Source organism: Solanum dulcamara, chromosome 11 (assembly GCF_947179165.1).
Source record: "Solanum dulcamara chromosome 11, daSolDulc1.2, whole genome shotgun sequence".
Classification (NCBI taxonomy): Eukaryota; Viridiplantae; Streptophyta; class Magnoliopsida; order Solanales; family Solanaceae; genus Solanum; species Solanum dulcamara.
Window position 1 is genome coordinate 46,360,666 of NC_077247.1, and position 24,269 is coordinate 46,384,934.

At 36.0% G+C, this 24,269-nt stretch overlaps 2 protein-coding genes and 2 pseudogenes across 8 annotated transcripts; all 4 read right to left on the minus strand.

Annotated features, from left to right (window-relative positions):
• Window positions 1–1,171: 1,171 nt before the first annotated feature.
• On the minus strand, window positions 1,172–4,692 carry LOC129872978 (low-temperature-induced cysteine proteinase-like; annotated as a pseudogene).
• A 187-nt stretch (window positions 4,693–4,879) lies between these two features.
• On the minus strand, window positions 4,880–10,343 carry LOC129872977 (pentatricopeptide repeat-containing protein At4g02750-like). 4 transcript variants are annotated; one of them, XM_055947949.1, is made up of 2 exons: window positions 7,491–10,343; window positions 4,880–4,996 (listed from the first exon to the last, which is right to left on the minus strand). In XM_055947949.1, exon 1 carries the CDS (start codon window positions 9,927–9,929, stop codon window positions 7,707–7,709), a length of 2,223 nt encoding a protein of 740 aa, XP_055803924.1. In that variant the 5' UTR covers window positions 9,930–10,343; the 3' UTR covers window positions 4,880–4,996; window positions 7,491–7,706. The 4 variants fall into 4 exon arrangements, with proteins under 4 accessions (XP_055803924.1, XP_055803922.1, XP_055803921.1 ...); XM_055947947.1 differs by having other exon boundaries at window positions 7,393–10,343; XM_055947946.1 differs by having other exon boundaries at window positions 4,880–5,140; window positions 7,393–10,343.
• Window positions 10,344–10,694: 351 nt separating this feature from the next.
• LOC129872641 (cysteine protease XCP2-like) lies at window positions 10,695–14,407 on the minus strand (annotated as a pseudogene).
• Window positions 14,138–19,501, minus strand: LOC129875011 (probable phosphoribosylformylglycinamidine synthase, chloroplastic/mitochondrial). Of its 4 annotated transcripts, none has more exons than XM_055950439.1 (4): window positions 19,356–19,501; window positions 18,868–18,922; window positions 14,591–18,779; window positions 14,138–14,499 (listed from the first exon to the last, which is right to left on the minus strand). In XM_055950439.1, exons 2-3 carry the CDS (start codon window positions 18,910–18,912, stop codon window positions 14,592–14,594), a joined length of 4,233 nt encoding a protein of 1,410 aa, XP_055806414.1. In that variant the 5' UTR covers window positions 18,913–18,922; window positions 19,356–19,501; the 3' UTR covers window positions 14,138–14,499; window position 14,591. The 4 variants fall into 4 exon arrangements, with proteins under 4 accessions (XP_055806414.1, XP_055806411.1, XP_055806413.1 ...); XM_055950436.1 differs by having other exon boundaries at window positions 18,868–18,925; XM_055950438.1 differs by having other exon boundaries at window positions 18,868–18,921; window positions 19,347–19,501.
• Window positions 19,502–24,269: the final 4,768 nt, after the last annotated feature.

The following is a 24,269-nucleotide window of genomic DNA, read 5'->3' on the forward strand; positions in this document are numbered from 1 at the left end:
CGTGGGATGAGATAGGATGATAGAACTTGTGTAATAAGAAGGTGTTTTGATAAACTTATAAATTGATTAAACTAGTTTAAAAGTAAAATTTTAGTTTATTTTGTTTTTAGTAGACCAAAAATACTTATTAATATAAGAAAAATGCTTATCAACAATCTTTTACCAACATATGTTTATTATCAATTTCAATACTCATACTCAAATACGTAAGTACGTATTTTTTAAATCGAGATTACCAATCCTTCTCTTGCTTAATAATTTCTTCTCATTTTCTCATTTATTTTTGAGTTGAATTAATTTGGTGGTTTTAAGTAACTCTGGAAAAGTGACACAAGGAGCTCTAAACTACCAATCCTGCTCTTGCTTATACAACTAAAAGCTTCTAATTTGCTTGACTGTTCAGTGGAATCAATAAGGCTCATCTTCTCCTAATTAAACTAGTTATACAACAATGTAAGATTAGGAACAGAAATATCTCAAATTGTTTAATATTTCCAAATAAATTGGGGAATCCAAAAAAAAAAACAGTTCTTTCTTCTTTCCCCACTAATTTTCTCGATCATAGTTGCATTATCATGTCAATTTTTTTATTTTTTATTTTTTTTTAAATAGGGGAGGGGATTACAAGGTGGAAAATCAACGCTCACAAACATGTGAAAGTAGTCAACCAACTGAGCTACTAAGATCTCTCGCATTATCATGTCAAGTTTCTTGTTTTATGAGTGATATCCTATTTTACAGTACAAATGAGTTTTTTTCCAGTTGCAATAGATTTTCAAATTTTTCCAGGATTGGAAACAGAAGCATGGGAAAAGTTACAATCATGAAAAAGAAGAAAAGATGAGATTGGAGTTTCTTAAAAGTAGTGTGAAGTATATAATGGAGAAGAATTCAAAGAGAAAACCATATTCCGAGCAATTGGTTCTTTGCTAATTTGAGTAATGAAAAGTTCACGGAAGTTTATACTCCCTCTGTTTCGTATTACTTGTCCCATGTTGATCTGTATATAATAATAAAACTCTATATGAGAGTTTCCTTCTCTGCATCATTTGTAAAAGTGTATTGTATTTGATTTCTGCATAACATCTCCAGGATCTGGGGCATTTTCAGCGTGTGGATCTATGGAGGGAATAAATGTAATAGTTACTAGTGAACTAAAAAGCCTTTCAGCTCAAGAACTTGTCGATTGTGATTCATAAATTATTATTCATAGATAATCAAAAGGATTTTTGTACATTTTTTCTATAATATATACTTGTCAACAAGAACCAGAATGACACTAAGAGTGCCTTGGGATGATAAAAAGTTATAATAACTTAAATAAGTTCTTTCAGTGCATCGCAGCAAACTGATTCCTCTTCCATTGTAGAGTTCGGTCCATTTCTTCTATTTCCTTAGTACCACTACTCCATGGTAGCTTGAACTTGGCCATTGTTCTCTTCCTTGCAGCAACTCCAATTTTGTCTCCATAATCCTGCAAAAAGGAAACAAAATTTTATCTTATTACATTGGGAGAAAGAGGAAGGAGAAGGGGTGTGAGAATCCGACTCACACCTAGCGTGTGTGTGTGTGTGAAAGACCTCACGAGTACCACTAGACAATAAGTCTCGATGGTATGAAGAAGCTATTGAAAATTCAAAAGTTTGGTGGTAATCAACAAGATATTAAAGACTAAGTCATACCTTGTGGCATAGGCCTTGTAAAACATCACAATATGGGAAGTCTTGTGGCCAGCTTAATTTTGAATTCTCACAGCAAACACCATTTTCAATAGGACAGCATCCGTGAACTAAGCACATGCCAAAGAAATCTAAGCCTCAGCAGCATGTTTGACCTTCTGGACAGTAATATAAGCCGTCTTCACATATATTTGGTTTTGGAGAAGGCAGTGGAGGAACCAGAGGGGATGGTGAGTGGAATACAATTCTTTCGTGGGATAAGAAGCCAATGAATTAATAGCACAAACCCCAAATGGCAAACTAGTGTTCCTCTTTATATATGCATACCCCTCCATGCCCCAAGATTTTCCCCATGAATTCTTGATGATCCAATAGTCAACCCATCCTTCAGAACCGTATCCTACAATTAGTACTGCATGGGATAACTCATCCGGATTACTAGAGCATTCTCCATCATAGATTCCCTGCATGAAACCCCCAAAAATATTGGGATTAGTTGAAAGAATATACAAGTAACAATAAAAATGACACAATTTATATGTGTTACCCCTGATATAGCTGAAAATCAAGGTTTTTTCCATCTATGCCTACACTAACAGGTTGTGTAGCAACAGCACAAAGTAGGGCACTTTCTTCTTGTGCAACATCTTGGTATCCATCAATTAATACAGCCTTCTTGTTCAACTGTTGAGCAAAAATGATCAACACTTTCTCCTAAAAATGAAAAAGCTGAAAGAAACGAAGATGTTATAGCAAAATGGCAGCCATCACATGCCTTCTTGTAACTGCAAGTTCTTTGGTACTCAGTGTATGGATAATCAGCTGCTGAATCAAAGCCCCCATTGTTGATCACAAATTCAAAAGCAGGGTCCATAAGTCTACCTTCACACCCTTTATTGGAGGTGTCACAGTTGACAAGTTTTTGAGTTGAAAGGCTAATAAGTTCACCAATGTAATGCATTTATTCCTTCTATGCAGTGGCGGACCCAGCATGCCCTTCGGCGAAAAATTATACTATTTATGCATGGTTAATTTTTTCTTTTATGTATAAATAGTAGATGTCGAACCCCCTTCGGCTAGTTCGTGTCTACTTTTTCAGATTTTGAACCCCCTTATTAAAAATTCTGATTCCGCCACTGCTTCTATGTCTCCACACACCGAAAATTCCCAGCAACATCCTGTATTTTACAAATGGTGCATATTTTCAGGCTCACTGATATCCCTAAAACATCATTGATGCTAAGCTGCCTAATTCGGGATAGTACTCGTGGAAGCTTTGGTACTATATCAACCTTCTACTTGAGAATCACTAGATCAACAAAGTGCTTAAAATGGAAGTGCAGTAGTAAAATGTTGAAGGTTGTACTCCTGATTTTTACTCCTTTTTTCCCATTAAATAGGCATCAAGAAAATGGGATTAAGGATCTATGAACATTAATGAAGCTACTGTTATGTCTCTCTTTTGTTCAAAACAAGACTGCCATGTTTAATGTCAAGTTTAAACTCTATGAAGTGACGATGTAAAAAATATTTAGACAATCATGCACTTATAAGGTAATTACAAGTAAAGGTCTGGGATAAGCCTTAAACCGTAATCCGGTAAAAATGGAAAATTGTGAAATGACTGAATTTAACATGCAGAAGAGATTACCACAGCTTACCACATGCTCCTTGGTTCTTAACCTCAGTGACAAACCCATGTTTCCTCCAATCCTTAGAAGGAGGAGCATCACAAGAATTTGCAGAAATGATCTTATTCTTCTGGTTGAAAGGCATCTTAATCTTTGAAGTATGAACTTGCCTGAACTCTTCATTGCTCATATCGGCAAAATTGTTCAAACCAACTAAATGATCTGAATCTGATTTCCTCTTTGAGTTTTTCTCCACTATATACTTCACATTCCTTTTAAAATTCTCCAACTTCCTTTCTTCCTTTTTCTCATTATTGTAAATTTTCCCATGCTTCTGTTTCCATTCTTGGAAAAGCTGGAACACTCTTTCTTCTGAAAGAGGCTCAGTTGGTCTGTCTTGTATTGGAAAATCAGTAGTAAAAGAAGAAACTTGAGATGATAATGCAGCTAAGATCAAGAAAAATGGGAAATTAAGAAGAAGAAAAAGGTGAGATTTTTGTGTATTTCCCATATTTTTAGTAACAGAATCCAATAAATGACTTTGAGATTCTTCTGTTATATATATAGCTTTTCAAAAGATGACCCTTATGGTCATGAATCAGTTAGCAAGAGAAACAAGCGTACAAACTTTTATCTATTAATTGTTTTATTGAACAATTATGGGACGAAATTTTTGAAAAGGCTAGTGTGGATATTTTGAGTGCACTTGCTCCTAAAAAGTTTGTTGGATATTTGTTTCTAAGAGACTGATAGATATTTTTATCTGTACCCCAAAACATTTCTCGTCCACCCCTTATTTTCCAATTATCAGCAACTGGCTAGGATAATTAGCCAACCTGATAAAACCATCTAACTTGTGTCTAAATTCCAATATTGATATATGAATTCACTGGATCCCAATTTGGAATTTTGGAGTATTTGCAAGTTTAGAAGAGGAAGGTGGTGAAGGTAGTGGGTGCCAGATTTTTGGGGGCCATTACCACTAGAAAATGAATAGCATACTATCCTGTTGAGACTACAAGAATAAAATTCTACTACCTGGGGTCGATGGAGACAAGAAAGATGAAGAATAAGCTTTTATGTTTAAAAGATTAATACACAGTCAGCCTATTAACATTCAGTTTAGACATTCAAATTAAGTAATGTTTTAATTGAATGCCTCAATTCCTAATAAAATGTTCAATTAGACACTTTTAATTTAAATTTAGAGAAAAACTTTTGCGCATGTTTTCATTCATCTATTAGGTAGTTAAGTTAAAGTTTTAGTTTTATTGAACCCACTCGTGTAAAATTCTAGGTCCGCCCCTGGTTGAGCAACAGCACAAAGAAGAGCACTTTCCTCTTCTGCAACATCTTGGTATCCATAAATGGTTACAACCTTGTGGTTCACCTGTTGAGGAAAAAATTTAACAATGATCACGTGGTAAAAGGAAACCATTTGAAAAATAGATAGCAGACTTGATCATCACATGCCTTGTTGTAATTGCAAGTGCCTTGAGAGGCAGTGTATGGATAATCAGCAGCTGAATCAATGCCGCCATTGTTGATCACCCATTCAAAATCAGGGTTCATGAGTCCACCTTCACAGCCATTATTGTATGAAATCACAATCGATAAGTTCTTGTGCAGAAAGGCTACTAAGTTCACCAATGACTATTGCATTTGTTCCCTCCATGGCTGCACATGCTGAAAATGCCCAACAAGCTCATTCAGATGTTTAATAGAAATCAAACACATTTCAACAATGTTCCATCATTTACACATTTCAAGAAACTTCCCTTGCAACTTCACCCGGGCATTATCTGCAGCTTGGACAGTACACACCAGTAGCTTTGAATACACATTGAAATAGAGAATAGAAACCAAAACAGGGTTAAAGAAGAAAGGGATCAATTAAAACACCACATTTGATTGTCTTAGCTTCGTGGAACTAGGATGATTGCAAAATTCAATGTCAATAACAACATATCGATTGAAATCACACAAAGTGGGGTCTGGGGAGGGTAGAGTGTATGCAAACCTTACGTCTACCTTGTGGAGGTAGAGAGGTTTTTTCCGAAAGACTCTCGACTCAAGCGAAGCAAATCATAGTAATGGAAAGGAAAAAAAGGGCAGTGAAGAATATATAACAACTAATAAGAAAGCAGCAAATTCAATATCAAACTAATATTATTATCTATCTGTTTTAATTGAAAAAATATCAAACTCTAGAAATTGAAGTTACAAGCAGTGCACATCCTTGTGACTATTACACAGTTGATTATCCACATAGATACGGAGCAGAAAAACCAGTCAAAATAAGAAATTCCTTCAATGGTGTGAGGAATATTGGAGAAAAATATTATTGAATTGTGTCTCTACATTATTACACATAGACCCTATTTATAGACACTACAATATAATCCTTTACCAAGTAAGATACTATTTATTATTCCTATTCCTATTCTAAGTAGGATTGTATATACCTATTCTTATTCTAATACTCTCCCTCAAGCTAGTGCATACAAGTCATAGGTACCTAGATTGTTACAAATGTAATTAATACGAGGACAGATGAGGGGCTTGGTGAAATATCTGCAAGTTGATCGCTCGAGTTCACAAAATTGACAATCAATCTTAATGTGCTCAGTCTTCTCATGAAATACTGGATTTGATGCATAATGCCAGTCAATCTCAATGTGCTTGGTCTTCTGATGAAATACTAGATTTGATGAATAATGTTAATAAAACACAGAGTGATAAATTCTTGAATTGCAGTGTTGAACTTACCAAACCATGCTTGAGAAGACTGTTTCAGACCATAGAGTGACTTACACAATTGACATACAAGGCTACCGGACTCCCCCTAAGCAACAAAAACAGGTGGTTGCTCCATATAGACTTCTTCCTCGAGATCAACGTGGAGAAAAATATTCTTAATGTCCAACCGATTAAAAAGCCAATGACGAACGACAACCATAGATAGGAAAAGGCGGACATATGCTATTTTAGCCACGGGAGAGAAAATATCATTGCAATCTAGTCCAAATATCTGACTATACCTTCTTTTTTGTTTTGGCAAAAGTAAATAAGAAACAGGAAGTGCTTGACATCTGATATAAAATATATGGATTGTCTCAAAATCAAGGGACGAGTAGATCTTAAACAAGAAAGTCACAGTAAAACTAGCTGAAAGTGATCACAATTTAATCAATAAAATTATATAGGTAGGGTCGGAATGATGGCAGGACCCTACTGAAAAAGAGAACTATATGGGTAAGGTCGGATTGACGGCACGACTCTACTGAAAAAGAGAAATTATATGGGTAGGGTGGGAATGATGGCATGACATAACCCTACACAAATTAGATTTGAGGAGTCGCCGTAAAGACACATGAAACTATGCAAATCAAATTATGAGGAGTCACCAAAAAGGCACACGATGATATGCAACTCATATATGAGAAAGTAGTTATGACAAATCCACGGTACTACGCAAATTAAATATGAGAAATAGTCCGAGAAATGCACGGAGTTACGCAAATCAGATATGAGAAAGTATCACCTGATAGATGCACGGTGCTACGCAAATTGGATATGAGAAAGTAGTCACCGTAAAGATGGCACAATGCTACACAAATCAAATATGAAAAAATAGTCACCGGAAAGATGGCATGGTGCTACACAAATTAAATATGGAAAAAGTAGTCACCGTAAAGATGGCACGATGCTACATAAATTAGATATAAGAAAAGTAATCACCAGAAAGATGGCACGGTGTTACATAAACGCTGACGGGTATGGGGTTGACACAAAACAACCCTAGTAAGTCACTGGAAATTGACACACGGTGACCTATCTGACTGAGTTTTCTTTCCCTGACATAACCCTACAATGCATGAACTGTTATAGAAGTGCAAAAAGAGAGACGGTGAAAAAAAATTATGTGCAGTTTCAATGTTCTCTAAGATCAGAAAAAAAAAATAGACAATAAAAAAATGGAAGACAGTACAAGGATAGAAGAAAAAGATTGATGATAAGACAATAGATACTACAAGTATTATTATATGCACATTATGAAGGACCAACTTGGATTCACCTACCTGTCAATACCAATGTACCTTTCATGGTTATCAGCTGCTTTAACATATAATCACTGCAAAGATCTGCACTAACCGTATATCCAGACAATAGCAGTTACCTCATAAGCAAGTTTTCGCTTCACTCTCCTGGTTACATCTTACAGAATTCCATTCCAGCTCTGTATGCATTCTGTTGCAGATGCAAAGGATTTTCCAGACATTGGAGGTGATTTTCCTATCTGCCATAGAGTCAGGCAAGGCCACCTTGCAGCCTTAAACCAGAAGTGATTTGTGAATGCATGTTTGGCACTTAAAAATACATGCTTATGGCTCAATTAGTCAAGACAAAATGATGTCATGGAAGGCAGATGGCCCATATCCATCATCTGTGCAGTTAAAGTGAATAACACGTTAAAGTTCTCCACTGCCTTCTGTGAAGTATCATCACCACAAAGAAAAACAAGCAACTGATTCCTATCCTCAACCCAGCTGCATCCTGGTAATCTGCCTGCTCCACTCTTTTTTATTGTTTCCCTAACTCTCTCCACATCACCCCATCTTCCTAGTTCAGCATACATGTTTGATAAGAGAACCAGATTAGTAGATGTATGAGGTTCAAGATCAAGAAGCTTTTCAATAGCACATCCAGCAATCTTTATATTGTTATGCATGTGACAAGCCCCAAATAGGGCACCCCACATTTCTGCAGTGACATTTGTTTTCATTTCCTTTATAAAAAGGATAGCTTCTTCTAACCTCCCTGCTCTCCCAAGTAAGTCAACCATGCAAGCATAATGCTCAGGCGAAGGAGTGATAGAATACCTTCTGGTCATGTGCTCAAACAAATTTGCACCAGTATCACTCAAGCCAGCATGCTTACACGCAGATAAAACACTAACAAATGTGACTTCATCAGGAACAATTTCTTTATCTTCCATCTCTTGAAAAAGTTTGACAGCCTCCTTCCCGTATCCATTTAAAGCATACCCGGCAAGCAAGGAATTCCAGGATATGACATCAGCATTGTCAACATCCTCAAACATCTTTTCTGCATCAAAGATCTTTCCACACTTTGCATACGTAATGATTAAAGCGTTACAAACTGCTAAATTTTTCACATAACCGGTTTTTATAGTCGCTTGGTGAAGTTGCTTACCGATATGCTCAGCTGCAAGATTGGAACAGGAACTTAATGCTGAAGCAAACGTAGAATGATCGGGTTTCTTGCCATCACGTGTCATCATGCTAAAATATTTAAGTGCATCTACATAAAAACCATTTTGGGTATAACCTGAAATTAGAGAATTCCAAGAAATTACATTTCTTTCTCCCAAATTCTCAAAGATCTCAAGTGCTTTTTCCATTCGTCCCACTTGAGCATAACCTGCTATCATTGTATTCCAAACAACTATGCTCTTTGGTTCCATCTTTTCAAACAGATCAAAAGCTTCATCAATCCGTCCACATTGAGCATAGCCTGCAATCATTGTATTCCAACAAACAACATCACGAGTAGCAGTTCGATCAAATACCCGACGAGCTTCATCCACCCTATTGTTTTGGATGTACCCTGAAATCATCGCTGTTCGTGCACCAACATTTTTGTATGGCATTTGATCCAACAAATCCCTTGCTTCTTTGAGCTTTCCAGCACGACAATAACCATCAATCATGGTTGTATAAGCCACGGCACTTCTCTGAGACATTCTATTAAATAATGAAGCAGCCATGTCAATTTTGCCATTCTGGACATATGCAGCTAACATGGCATTCCAAGCAACCTCATTTTTCTCTGGCATTTGGTCAAAAATCATTTCAGCCTCCAATATCATCCCATATCTTGCCAATCCACTCAGCATTGTCACCCATGAAACAGCATTTGGACTAGGAATCTTAGCAAAAACCTCTTTAGCAGAATCCAAATCCCCAACCTCAATAAACCCACCCAATAATAAATTCCAAGAAATGACGTCCTTCACTTCCATATCCTCAAAAAATTTCAATCCAAATTGCATCTCCCCGTTCTGGGTATATCCCGAAAGCATTGAATTCCATGAAACCAAATTCTTTGCTGGCATGCCATCAAACATTTTCCTCGCATCATCTAACCTTCCAGCTTTTGCATACCCTGTAATCATTGCATTCCAGCAAGCTATATTACTTTTATCAGGAAGCGACTCAAACACATCTCTAGCCTTTTCAAGCTCCCCACTGTGCGCATAACAAGTTATCATTAATGCATAAGTAAAATGGTCTCTTTGAGGCATTTTATCGAACAGTTCACATGCTTTATCAACTTGACAATTAAACAAATACCCATTGATCATTGTATTCCAAGAGATTAAATTTTTGAAGTGCATTTTGTCGAACAGTTTGCGTGCATTGATGATTCTACCATTCTTGGCATAAGCAGAAATCATAGAATTGTAGGTGACAGTATTAGGGTGTGTGATTCTGTTGAACAGTTTGACGGCTTCATCTATTTGTCCCCTTTTCCCTAACTGTGTTATCTTCAGATTTTGCTGGATTATTGTGCTTCCTCTATTTAAACCTGCCATTCAAATATATTATTATCTTCAGAATTGCACTTCTATGAAAGCTTCTTGTTCTCTTTTCTTGAAAGATTGAACTCTTAATTAACTTTCAAATCATACACTGATATTGTTTGCAAATCCTAAGTTCAAATAAATTCTTTTGGGCTGGATATATGTATATTCTTTGTGCTAGGCTTAAATTCAAGTTTGGAGAATTTACTTTTGGGACTACAGTATTGGTATAGTCATTGTTGTAAGTTGTAACCTTCTCATTACTTTGGCAGGTCAGGTGTCCTTTCGATTGCCACCGTTATTTTATAAAATGATGCAACGATTCCATTCTTTTTGAACAAAACTTTTGAGAAATTAATTAGCAATAAGTGGATTTCTTTTTATTATCATAAAAGAGAACGTAAATTGGAAGGAAAAAAAAGGGAAATAAACTGCAATCCTCATAATTTGTAGAAGGTTCACACTAGAGCCTGATAAAAGTACTCCCTCCATCCTAAAACTTCTGTCTAAATTCCAATTTTGATATCTTAAATTCTTTAACTATAATCCACACGCATAGAGCATGAGTATATAAATATATAATTCACGCACAGATCATATAGAAAGGATGGAATTTTTGGAACTAGGAGATGGAGCAAAAATGTTTTCAAATACTTTAAACACGGTATGTTTAAAACTCAGAAAGATTCATAGGATAACCTTAGCATTTTATACACACATCTAATTTAAGATCACAAGTTTCAAAAAAAAAATTACATTCATAAATTTATACCCATTCAAATTACGACACATAAAATAAAATAAAGAGTATTATTCAACTTGGTCTTTTGCACGCCTCTAAAAGAGTGAGCATGCTTTTTGTGTCAATTATCACTCAAAGATCTATCTTTCCCACTTGGAAAAAGAAGGATAATAGGATTATTTTTTGTAAGAAAAATGTGGGGAAGGAAAATGGGGAGGGGATTTATAAGGTGGGGGAAACGAACTCTGTTCATATAGTCAATCAATTGATACTAAGATTCCCTTGTCTCGCAAAGTCTCTGCTTTTTTATTAAGAAATGTTTGGCTCAATGCATTGCAGCAACATGATTTCTATTCCATTTCAGAGTTTGGCTCATCTCCTCTGTTGCTTCAGTGTTAGTTCTATATGGTAACTTGTACTTGGCCATTCTTCTCTTTCCTTGCTTCCACTCCAATTTTGTCTCCATAATCCTGCAAAAAAGGGAAAGAAATTATTAAACAAATCATAATATATTTAAATTTCTAAAGATTTAGTACTCCATGGGATACGTTAGCTGGATCATTAGAGCATTCTCCATCATAGATTCCCTGTATTAACCCCAAAACAGAATAGAAATAAAAAATCACATCATTTTGGGATTACTTACATGTAAAATGTAGTAATAGAAAATAGTTACCCCTCTGTACAGTTGAAAATCAGGGCCGCTTCCATCGATGGCCACACTAACGGGTTGTTGAGCAGCAGCACAAAGAAGGGTACTTTCCTCCTGTGGAACATCTTGGTATCCATCAATTGTTACAACCTTATGGTTCACCTGTTGAGGAAAATATTTGAAGAATGATCAAGTTTTGAAAAAGGAAAGTATTTGGAAACTGGATAAAAGACTTGATGTGAAATTGATCATCACATGCCTTGTTGTAATTGCAATAGCCTTGAGAATGGGCAGTGTATGGATAATCAGCTGCTGAATCAATGTCGCCGTTGTTTATCACCCATTCAAAAGCAGGGTCCATAAGTCCACCTTCACAACCACTATTGTGTGAATTATCACAATCGATAAGTTCTTGTTCAGAAAGGCTAATAAGTTCACCAGACTATTGCATTTATTCCCTCCATGGCTCCACATGCCGAGAATGCCCAGCAAGCTCCTGCAAAAGTTTTTCATTGATCAAATATATTACTCCAATGATGTACATAAGTGCATATGACATCTTATTGCTCCCTTGGTCAAAGAAGGAAAATATTCAGAGTTCTGGACCTTTTAGTACTATTGACTTGTGATTTGAGCCAACAAAAAGTCCTAGTAAGACTTTAAGTTAGACCAATTTGCAGATTCAACTCATTTCATTTCTTTTATTTGGATTTCTTACTGCTTGATGCAAGGAAACATAGTGCCAATAAGCTACCTAGAAGTAAAACAGGTATTTAGTGTAAACCAATACTATAAATATTTAAAACACAATGAAATATGCCTAAATACAACATCTAGCAATATGTAAGTGAAGATACTCATCCACAGAACAGAGTCATGCTTAAAGATTAAATAAGCACTCTATCCATTTCAATTTGTTTATCTTCCTCTCCTTTTTCCTCCGTTCCAAAAAAAAAAATCTATTATAAACAAGGAGCCCGTTTGGATGGGCTTTAAGTTGGTCAAAATCAACTTAAATCCCCTTTTTAGCTTTTGGACGTGTTTGCCTAATGCTAACTTTAAGTCATAAAATTTTTAAAGTCAGTCAAAAATAAAAAGTTAAGATTCCTAACTTTTTTTTCTAAGTTCTAAAAACACTTCATACGAAAAAGTTACTTTTTTTCAGCCCGTCCAAACGGGCTCAAGCTATTGCAACATGAACTGACAATGGTAAGAGAAGACAAGTAAAGTTACCACATTGTCCTTGGTCCTTGACCTCAGTGACAGCCCCATGTTTCCTCCAATCTCTTGAAGGAGGAGCATCACAAGAAAATGGGGTAGGTTTTTTTTCCACCTTCTTCATCTGAATAGTCTTTTTCTTGTTAAAGGGTATCTTTATCTTGGAGGTATGAACTTGTCTGAACTCCTCATTGCTCATATCGGCAAATTTGATCAAACCAACCGAATGGTCTGAATCTGATTTCCTCTTTGAGTTCTTTTCCACTATATACTTCACATTCCTTTTAAAATTCTCCAACCTCATTTCTTCCTCTTTCTCATTCTTGTAAATTTTCCCATGCTTCTATTTCCATTCTTGGAAAAGTTGGAACACTCTTTCTTCTGAAAGAGGCTCAGTTGGTCTGTCTAATATTGTAAAATCAGTGGTAAAAGAAGAAACTTGAGATGATAATGCAGCAAAGATCAAGAAAATTGGGAAAAGGAAAAGGAAGAGAGGAGGACTCTGTTTGCTTTCAATTTTTCAGTAACATTAACCAGTTACTGACTTTAGCAAATGATTTTAAGTTTCACATACGGATATTGTAAATAATTTTTTTCACTGTCAGGTCATATTTCTCTATTGTCAGAGGCGTATCTAAGGGGTTGTTCATGTTTTTCTTTGAATGTTATATTTTTTAAAAAATATTTAAATACAAATGTGTAAACTCACACTCGAATTATCACATAATGTGATGATGATTGGATGCACCTCTCGAAATATAGTTATATATAAATTACTATTTGAATGGATAGAAATTAATTTTGGATCTATAATTTTAAAAAATTAACGTGTTCAATGATAAGAACCTAAAAATCAAATCGATCAAATTTATATTTTAGATTCGTAGTAGTGTATTCATTCTTTCAAAATCGTGAATACAGCTCTGTTTGTTGTAACACATAAATACATCTTATTGTCAAGATTTCACATTACACATTCTAAGGAGACCTACCTATAGATTCCTAAAACCTCAACACGTGAGATGACACATGAAAAACTGTGAAAGTTTTATTTTTCAGCTATGGTTTAAAATGATGAATGAGGAAGAGTAGAGTGGTAAGTGTGGATGTGTAAGACACATTTTGTGGTATGTAACATTTGTTATTATCAAGGATTATGTATGGGCCGGAAAACAGAGATTTTATGTAAGTTTCCCTTGTTTTTTTCCTTTTAACTCAATTGGGCCAATCAAGCTGGGAATAAATCACCAGTAAAGAAATAATTTCTCAAAACAAAGTCTTCTGGTGTATTGGAACAAGTAGTGTTTGCAGCTATAGATCAAGACTGGAAAATTGACTAGTACTATTTGCAACTGATTAAAGCAGAAAATTGACTTATTACACATTAGCTTTGTATTTTTTTTTCCTTTCGAAAATTACTTCAATACGTTTGTCCAGAAAGGCTGTGAGGGTAGAGTTTTGTATGGTAAACTCGAAAAAAAAAAATTCACTTTGAGCTATATCTTGGTAGGTACTGAATTTAATCAATCAATCGACAGTCTGAAAGGACAAGTGCGCTGAATTTTAAACCAAAGGATAAAAACAAGTGATTAAAATTGAGCGAGTCTGTGCGAATCAAAAAGATGGGCAAATTTTAATGGCTGAGCCATAATAGTGACAATGGAGCCATGTGATTCTGATCGCTATATAGATTAACCAAACAAGTTAAAAAGACGTGCCATTTCAGTTAAGCATTTGATTCATCAAAACACTTGGCATTATAACCAGAACCAAATATATTGTTAAGAATGCTGAAAGGCATGATACGAATGTCGATCCCATGGTATCTCTACAACCAAATTGCAGAAATCTCAGTCTCTGCACCTTCAGTGCTGACATTTAAACTGTGTCGCTTCGGTCCAATCTTTGCCTTCTAACTTTTATGTTGTTTGTCAAACAGAAATATCACACCTTCGGAATTTTTGGAAGATCTGCACATTTGATAAGAGCGTGAATTTATGTTCCAACGCATAGATAGATGAGAGAGGGTAAATTATAATAAAGTTAGTTAAAGAGTTATACCTTATGAGCACCATTCTCTGGCATTTTGAAACATGCGCAACCAGGGGCTCGGCCCTTTCTTTTCCACATCCCAATTATTAGGATACCATGGGTACTGCCACATCAAGAAACAGCGTTCTGGATGAGGCATCATCGCGAGATGTCTCCCATCTGGAGAACAAATCGCAGCTACACCCAAGGGAGAACCATTAGGATTGAAAGGATATACATCTGTTGGTGTGCCATCATCATCGCAATACTTCACTGGCGCCAAGTTGGAGCCAAGAATATGATTGAAAATACTATCATCAGGGAAATAAGCTCTTCCTTCACCATGAGCAGCCCAAACACCCAATGTACTACCTTCCATACCTTTGAACATTATGGCTGGTGTTTCTTCTATTGTCACATTCGTGAAGCGGCATTCAAACCTTCCAGACTCATTATGTATAAACCTCGGCTGTGATGGGTCCCCTCCGGCACCAAAAACACCTCCCACTTGAGGCCCTGGCACCCAACCCAATAGAGCCATAAGTTGGCACCCATTGCAAACTCCGAGGCTGAAAGTGTCTGGACGGTTATAAAATGCCTGAAATTGGTTTAAAAGAGGCTGATTAAAGCGAATGGATGCGCCCCAGCCTTTCGCAGAATCAAGTACATCAGCATAACTAAAACCTCCAACAAACACAATTCCTCTAAATTCATCCAGAGTGACGAATCCATTGAGAAGGTCTGACATTGCAACATCCCATGGTTCAAATCCAGCAGCATAAAAAGCTGCAGACATTTCTCTATCTCCATTGCTGCCTTCCTCCCGGATAACAGCAACCTTTGGCTTTGAAATGGCAGTCATATACTTATCATCAGTAAATGATGGCATGAAAGATAGTTTCCAGGATGGTTCATGACGATTTTTTAATCCTTCTTTTTCTAATTCTACACATGAATCCAGTCTTTGGAACTTTTCAAGTTGAAAGCTAGTCTCTTCCCACATATCCCTGAGCACAGAAGTTTCCTCATTCAAATGTGTAACCCCATCAACCTTCAATTCAACTATTGGAGATGAAGTGACTTGACCAATGATATCAGCAGAAACATTACCACCGCGGAGCTTTTCCAGAACTAAATCCGCATTTTCCCTGCTAACTTCAATGAGAAGGCCAAGTTCCTCTGCAAAAAGTGTTTGGGGTATAGTACTCCCAGAAGAGGTTAAATCCAAACGAAGGCCACAGTTCCCTGCGAATGCCATTTCAAGGGCATTCACTATGAGTCCCCCATCACTGATATCATGACCCGCAGAGATCAGCTCATCAGAAATTAGATTCTGAACCTCATTAAAAACAGTTTTAAGATAAGAGACATCATCCAAATCAGGACTTTCATCCCCAATTTGATCAAACACCTGGGCAAGAGCAGATCCACCGAGTCGTCGTTTTCCTCTGGCCAAGTCAATATGAAGCAGCACACCATCATCTCCAAGCTTCAAGTCTGGAGTAACTGTCTTTGTTATATCAGGACACGTCACATAGGTACTGATGACTAGATTCCCCGGAGCTTTAACAACTTCCCCCGATGAGTGGGCTGCCATGGAAAGACTATCTTTCCCCCCATCGATTGCAATCCCAAGTTCAATCATAGCTTCAGAAAGAGCAACAGCAGCATCATACATTGCAGCTCCTTCACCATCTAGTTTTGCAGCATACATCCAATTCCCACTTGCTTTAACATCAGAAAGAGATGTAACTTTCGCCCAAACAAGATTTGTGAGTGCTTCTCCGACAGCCAGCCTTGCCATTGCTTTTGGATCCAAGAGACCTTTAATTGGTTGTTCTCCAATTGAGCATGCACCTCCAGTCAAGTCTGTATAAGCTTGAGCTATAACAGCCACATCAGCAAGTGTAATCTGCAAGGGACCCACAGTTTGCTGCTGTGCCACAAGACCAGTGACACACCTGTCAACTTTAGTGGTCAAGAATCTTTTCGAACAAACAGAAGGAAGCCTCAGGACCCTCTTCAATGAATCTAAAACTGTTGTTGCAGGAGCAATATCAAGTGGTTCACGCAGATTATTCATGCGATTGAATTCAAATGTCTTTTTAGGCATATCACCAAGCACCTTCTCAAGCTCAAGATCCACTGCAGGTGGAGGAGGAGGCAGTCCACTAGAGTTACATTTTTCAGTTGCCACACTATCAACCAGAACAATACGGCCCTCACCATTAATTGTTCCAATAACAGCCATTGAAAGTCTTTCCCTTGAACAGATAGCTTGCAAGAGACCGCGGCTTTCAGGCTTCACCAGTATGGCATCTTGCTCCTGATATTCTGCACCCCAAATTTCCAGAACAGACATTGTGTGATCACCAACTACAATTGCCCTTATATCAATTTTGGCACCCTGTGGGTGTATTATCTCCTTCACGACATTACAGTTTCCACCGGCACCCTGATCATGGATGCTTATGATCGGGTTGCTGTCACCCATTTCGATGCAAGCACGGACAACCCGATATAACTTTTGTGCCATCTCAGCATCTCCACGCTGCACGGCATTGAAGTCAAGCTCAGCATCATTCTGTCCACTGACCATGCTGGATGCAGCACCACCTCCCATTCCAATACGATATGCAGGTCCTCCGATCTTAACTACCAACATACCAATTTCGGGTTCTCCCTTTGATATGTGACGGTGATCTATTTGCCCAATGCCAGCACTAAACATGATTGGCTTCAACCATTCCCTCCTCTCACCACTTGGTAGTCTCATTCCAAAAGTTCGAGTATAACCCTGGATCAAGGGCTCCCCAAACTTATTCCCATAGTCTGATGCTCCATTACTAGCATCAATAAGAATCTGTAATGGTGATGCCAAGTTTGCTGGGTATGTGAAAGAGGGATCTTCCCAGGGAGCATATGACCCTTCAATGTTAAGATTTCCAACACAATATCCAGCTGTAGATGCAACAACAAACGAACCCCTTCCAGTAGCATGGGTATCCCGGATACGGCCTCCTGCACCTGTCTCGGCACCAGGATAAGGTGCCACGGCGCAAGGGAAATTATGGGTTTCTGCTGTAAACAAGACATCAAGGTCAGTGGTAACCGTGTCCAAAGGGCATGTCGAACCAGGCTGAATAGGTCGCAATTGCTTCACTGGAAACCCCTTGATAGCACTGGAATTATCTTTGAATCCAATAACTGAATTGTTTGGATTTGCAAGCAAAGTGCTTTTGACGATCTGCATAAGAGTCTTATCCACAGGTTGACCATCTATAACAAGCTTTCCTGTAAAGAACCAGTGCCTACTATGTTCACTATTAGATTGAGCAATATCAAACAGTTCTACATTCGTCGGGTTTCGCTTAATGTCGTCCTTGAAAAGTTTGGTGTAGTACTGTAAGTCTTGCTCATCAAAGGCCAAACCCATTTCCTCATTAATTTCCTCCAATGCCTTGCGACCCCTTTCCATGACGGGTATATATCGAACCTCCTCCAGAACTATGCTTGTCTTGAAAGAAGTAAGCTTCTCAACATAAATACACTCGGTCATTCGATCATGAACCATTGAAGCAAACTCGTTAATTTGACTATCTAGAAGTGACCCATTGACATATAATAAGTACCTCCTAGAGCGCTCCATTCTGTTTATCTCTGTTAGCCCGCATGCTTGGCAAATCGACACTGCATTAGCAGACCATGCTGTAGTGAAAGATAACCGTGGACCAACTTCAATGATATATGCATCTGGAAGTTTCCTCTGCTCCCTGTCAAGGAAACTCTCACTTTCCAAGCTATCAGGTTCATAAGTTTCTCCTAAAAGCCAGTTAAGCACAGAAAATTTATCACTTGAAAGATCTGATTTGAGTCCAATGTTGAAGCATTGTTCAGTTTTCAAGCCAATTATTTGATTAGAGATCTTTGTCTGAACCAACTTGAGAAGCTCAACTGTGGCACTGTCTTGTAGAAACGGAACACGATATAAATGTATCACCTTTTCAGCAACCTCCTGAACTTTGCCTGAATCTTCATCCACCAAGCTACTGACATTCCCTGAAACCACAGCTCTAATCTTCGCCGGAATATGGGACCTGAGTCTCAATTTTTTATGTGAACACCTAACAGAGCTCTGTCTTGGAAGTGTACCCCAAAGCAAAAGATTTGTCTGCCTACTAGAATGTCTAGGCAATGCTAGCTTTTGTCTATGAAAACCCTACAATCCAAAATAAATCAGAGTTAACAATTTTCTCAACATCATTGACAGAACATATTCTTAAAAAAATAATCACTAATGATTATACTTGTAAGAATTCTGTTGCAGTTATGTCCCAAGCAGATGTAGCCATTGCCGAAACCTGCTGCAGGAGATAAATTATCTTTCAGATAAACAAAATACCAGAGTCTACAATAGCAATCAAAAGGAAACAAGAAACAATCAGCGAGATACATTTTTGGGCTCAGAAACAATCTCAACTTCTCACAAATTAACAGAATACACATAAGCTAAAGAAAAAACACAAAAACCCAAGAAAACTTCAAATTAAATACCCCACTCAAGAACACTTTTTGCTACAAAGGAGTTGCCTTTAACCCAGTTTTTGGCTCTTTTTCAAAAAAAAAAAATACACCCAGATGTTTCTTTAGCATAAAAAATTAAGCTAAAATGGCGTGCACACCAGTTTTGCATGCTAAAAATCAAGACTTGAAATAAAAATTCAATCTTTCTACACAAATTTTCAGCATAAAATAAAAAGATACATTTTTTATAGCAAGTGAATACCTTTCAGAGTTTCAGTTATGGCTCAACCAAAATCAGCTAAAATTCTTGGCAAATTGATAGGGCAAAGGGGAAGAGAGACATAAATTTCAATGGTGGGAGGAGCAAGACCAGTGATAGTGCTTGAGCTTTTGACAAAAACCCTAGTAATGAGATATTCCTTTTTTTTTACTTTAATTATTTATTCTAAGAATAATTAACTAATTAAATTTTTTAAAATATTATTATCATTAGCTTTAGGGCTAATTTGACTGAGTCGACTTGGTAATTTGGTAAAATTAGATGATTGTTGAATGGCTACTATTTTATTTTTTCAAATACTATAGTTTTGCTTATTAAGATGTTATACAAGTGTACACAAGTTGTGGTTGTCCATTTTTTTTTCCTACCCATCATTTGTTGTTCACTTACTTTTTTCTATAACTTATTTTATTATTTTAACTCCCTCTCCTTCCCCAGCTATAAATAGCCTATAGGTCGTGATATTAAGAGATACAGATATTGAAAGAATTCTGTCCTTTTCTCTTACTCTCTTCTTCCTATTTTGCTAAATTAGTTTATTTTATAATACGTTATCAGCACGAAACTTTAATTTTTTTTCCAGAAAATTAACTTCTATATCAGGTATATCTACTGAAGAAATTTAATTTTAGTTGTCTTTGTTATTTTTAAATTAATATTCATCATGTTAAACTTGTCAAAATTGGAGTTTGTGGCACTTGATATTTCTGGCAAAAATTATTTGTCATGGGTATTTGATGCTGAAATCCACCTTACCGCTAAGGGTATTGGTGATGCTATAATCGAAGAAAATAAAGCATCAAGTCAGGATAAAGTGAAGGCTATGAGTTTTCTTCGTCACCATCGAGATGAAAGCCTGAAGGTTGAATACTTGACAGTAAAAGATCCACTTGAATTGTGGAAAGATTTAAAAGGGAGGTATGACCACCTCAGGGCAACGGTATTGCCAAGGGCTCGTTATGAGTGGATGCACTTACGGTTTCAAAATTTTAAAACTGTATTTGAGTATAATTCTATTGTATTTAGAATAACTTTTCAATTAAAATTATGTGGGAAAACTATAAATGATGAGGACATGTTAGAAAAGATACTAACTACTTTTCATGTCTCCAATGTGATATTACAACAACAATATCGTAAAAAAGATTTTCAGAGTTACTCTGAATTGATCTCATACCTTCTGGTGGCTGAGCAATATAATGCTCTTTTAATAAAAAACCATGAAGTCCGTCTCACTAGAACTACTCCGTTACCGAAAGCAAATGTGGTAGAAGCATATGGCCAGTCTGAAAGAAGACAATAAAAATCAAGACCATAATAATGTGCGTGAACGTGGCAATGGCAGAAGACGATATAATAATCGTCATAGTGGTGGTCAACATAAAAGGGAGAACAATATGAGTTCTCAAAGTGACCCTTCAAGAAGTAACTGACTAACTGACATCGTTGTGGCATGAAAGGCCACTAAAAAAATGAATGTCGGACGCCTGAGCATTTTGTAAGGCTTTATCAAAATTTCTTCAAAAGAAAGGCAAATAGAGGTGGTGCCTCTTCTTCTAATGCTCGGATAGAGTCATACTTGGCGTTTGAAAATAATGTTGAGGCAAGACCTTCGCATAATGATAATATTGAAGCAAATCTGGCTTTGAAGGATAACGATTTTAATGACCTCACTGATATTACTCATTTGGAGGTTGAAGATTTCTTTAGGGATTATAATTGATGTTTAATTTTATTATATGATTTACAATATATTATCGTTTTTATGTACATTTGATTATTATGTTTTTACGTTTATCTATTTAAAAAAAAAAGAACTTATGTTTTTCTAGCAATATTGTTACTTATTTTATCTCTTATAATGTATTTTTATTTTATGAAGATAAATAAATTTTTTAGTATTCAATTGGATCCAAGATGAGTAATGGAGATATGTGCTTTTTGGATAGTGCCACAACTCATACGATATTAAAAGAAAAGAAATATTTCTATCATTTGATTATGAAAAAGGCATATGTCAATACAATATCTGGCAGTACAAAATTGATTGAAAGCTCTAGAAGAGCGGCCTTAAATAATGAGAATGAAGAAATCTCAATAAGTTATGTCTCGACAGGAAAACGGTGAAACCAAAATGATACTGTGGTCGATAATATTTTTGCTTATAATGTTGCCATTGAAATAATGCAACAAGATAAGGATCTTGAATCAAAATCTGTCGATGAATGTAGACAGAGAAATGATTGGCCAAAATGGAAGGATGCAATTCAAGCAGAGTTAAATTCACTTGAAAAATGTGAAGTTTTCGAATCAATAATCCGAACACCTGAAGGTGTCAAGCTAGTAGGGTATAAATGGTTTTTGTGCGTAAACGAAATAAAAAAGGTGAAGTCGTAAGATATAAAGCACAACTTATAGCCTAAGGTTTTTCTCAAAGGCTTGGCATTGACTATATGAAGATCTATTCCCCAATGGTGGATGCAATTACCTTCAGGTATCTAATGAATTTGGCAGTTCATGAAAAGCTTGAAATGCACCTAATAGATGTGGTAATTGCCTATTTATATGGCTCATTGGACCACGACATTTTTATGAAAATTTTTGAAGGATTCAAAGTGCCTGAACCATACAAGGATTCTCGAGAAACTTGCTCAATAAAGCTTCAAAAATCCTTATACGGGTTGAAACAATCAGGGCGCATGTGGTACAATCGTCTTAGCGAATATTTGCTAAAAAACTAATATAAAAATGATCCAATTTGCCTTTGTGTCTTTATGAAAAGCTATGGATCTGAATTTGTCATAATAGCAGTATATGTTGATGATTTGAATATTATTGAAACTCCGAAAGAACTTTCAAAGGCAGTAAAATATCTGAAAAAGGAGTTTGAAATGAAAGACATCGAAAAGACAAAATTTTGTCTTAGTCTACAAATTAAACATTTTACAAATGAGATATTTGTACATCAGTCAACATATACTGAAATTTTTTTAAAAAGATTTTATATGGATAAAACACATCCATTGAGTACCCCAATGGTTGTGAGATCTCTTGATATTAATACAGATCCATTTCAACCTCATGAAAATGATGAAAAGCTTATTGGTGCTGAAATATCATATCTTAGTGCAATTGGTACATTAATGTATCTTGCCAATTATTCTAGACCAGATATAACTTTCTTTGTAAGCTTGTTATCAAGATTTAGTTCTTCTCCAATACGAAGACACTGGAATGGAATTAAGCATATATTCAGATACCTCCGAGGGACCATTGATATAGGATTGTTTTACTCAAATGAATCCACGTCACAATTGATTGGTTACGCAAATACATGATATTTGTCTGATCCCATAAAGGTCGATTGCAGACAAGCTATTTATTTAAATGTGGTGGTACAGCTATATCATGACGTTCAACAAAGCAAATTATAGTTGTCATTTCCTCAAATCATGGAGAGATAATAGTCATCCATGAAGCAAGTCGAGAATGCCTTTGGTTAAGATCAATAACTCAACACATTCAAAAATATATGGCCTTTCTTTAAAAAGAAACGTTCCAACAATATTGTATGAAGACAATGCTTCATGTATAACTCAATTGAAGGGAGGATACATCAAATGAGACAGAACAAAACATATTTCACCAAAATTCATTTTTACTCATGATCTTCAAAAGAAGGGTGAAATAGATGTCTAACAAGTTTGTTCAAGTGACAATTTAGCAGATATGTTTACTAAGACATTGTTGACTTCAATCTTTGAGAAAATGAGATACAAAATTGGAATGCGTCGTCTTCGAGATATCAAATAAAGTTTTCATCAGGGGGAGGGAGTAAAATACGCGTTGCACTCTTCTTCCCTTAACCAAGGTTTTTAATAAGGCAACACTCAAGGCGTATTATCAAATGTGTATACTCTTTTTCTTTCACTAGGTTTTTTTCCACTGGGTTTTTCCTAGTAAGGTTTTAATGAGACACAACATCAATATGTGTTCAGAATAACTATGTATATTGTTTTTTGTAAAAATTTTTAATGAAACACATTACACATGAACATCCAAGGGGGTGTTATACAAGTGGACACAAGTGGTGGCTGTCCATTTTTCTTTCCTACCCATCATTTGTTGTCCCCTTACTTTTTCCAACAACTTGTTTTGTTATTTTAACTCCCTCCCCTTTCCTGGCTATAAATAGCCTATAGGTCGTGATATTAAGAGATACAGATATTGAAAGAATTCTCTCTTTTTCTCTTACTCTCTTCTTTTTATTTTGTTAAGTTAGTTTATTTTATAATATAAAATACTTTTTCTCTTTTTATTTGTGGAAAATATTACTCTATATGGTATTTAAAATAGCATTATGAAAGCCCGATTAAACTTCTTTATTATTGCTATTTCCCATAATATATTTTATTTTTCTAGACCACTCTTTCACAAATTGAGATAACTTAACAGCTTGGTGCAATTATCTTTTGATGCCTTTTAGTTATCCACTCTTTCGCAAATTGAGATAACTTAATAGCTTGGTGCAATTATCTTTTGATGCCTTTTAGTTATCCAGTACATAATACTACATTGAATTTTTTTGTGCCGTAAATAGATAGTAATAGTGGTGGTGTAGTTTTATGTAGTAACAGGTGATCAGTTGAACATCTATCGTCAAAAAATTATATTATAGATAACAATTATAAAAATATAGAAGTCAAAAATTATTTTTCGTATGTAAATATTAAATCTTGAATATTCTTGACGAAATTTCTGACTTCATCACTTAATAGTGTCGTTTTTTATTGATAAGAATACTTACTCTTTTACTAAACAAAAGAAATAGAGAGTGAGCATCTCTTTCTTCTCTCTTTTTTTTCGTTTTCACTTACATTTTATATCATTAATATTTTATAATTT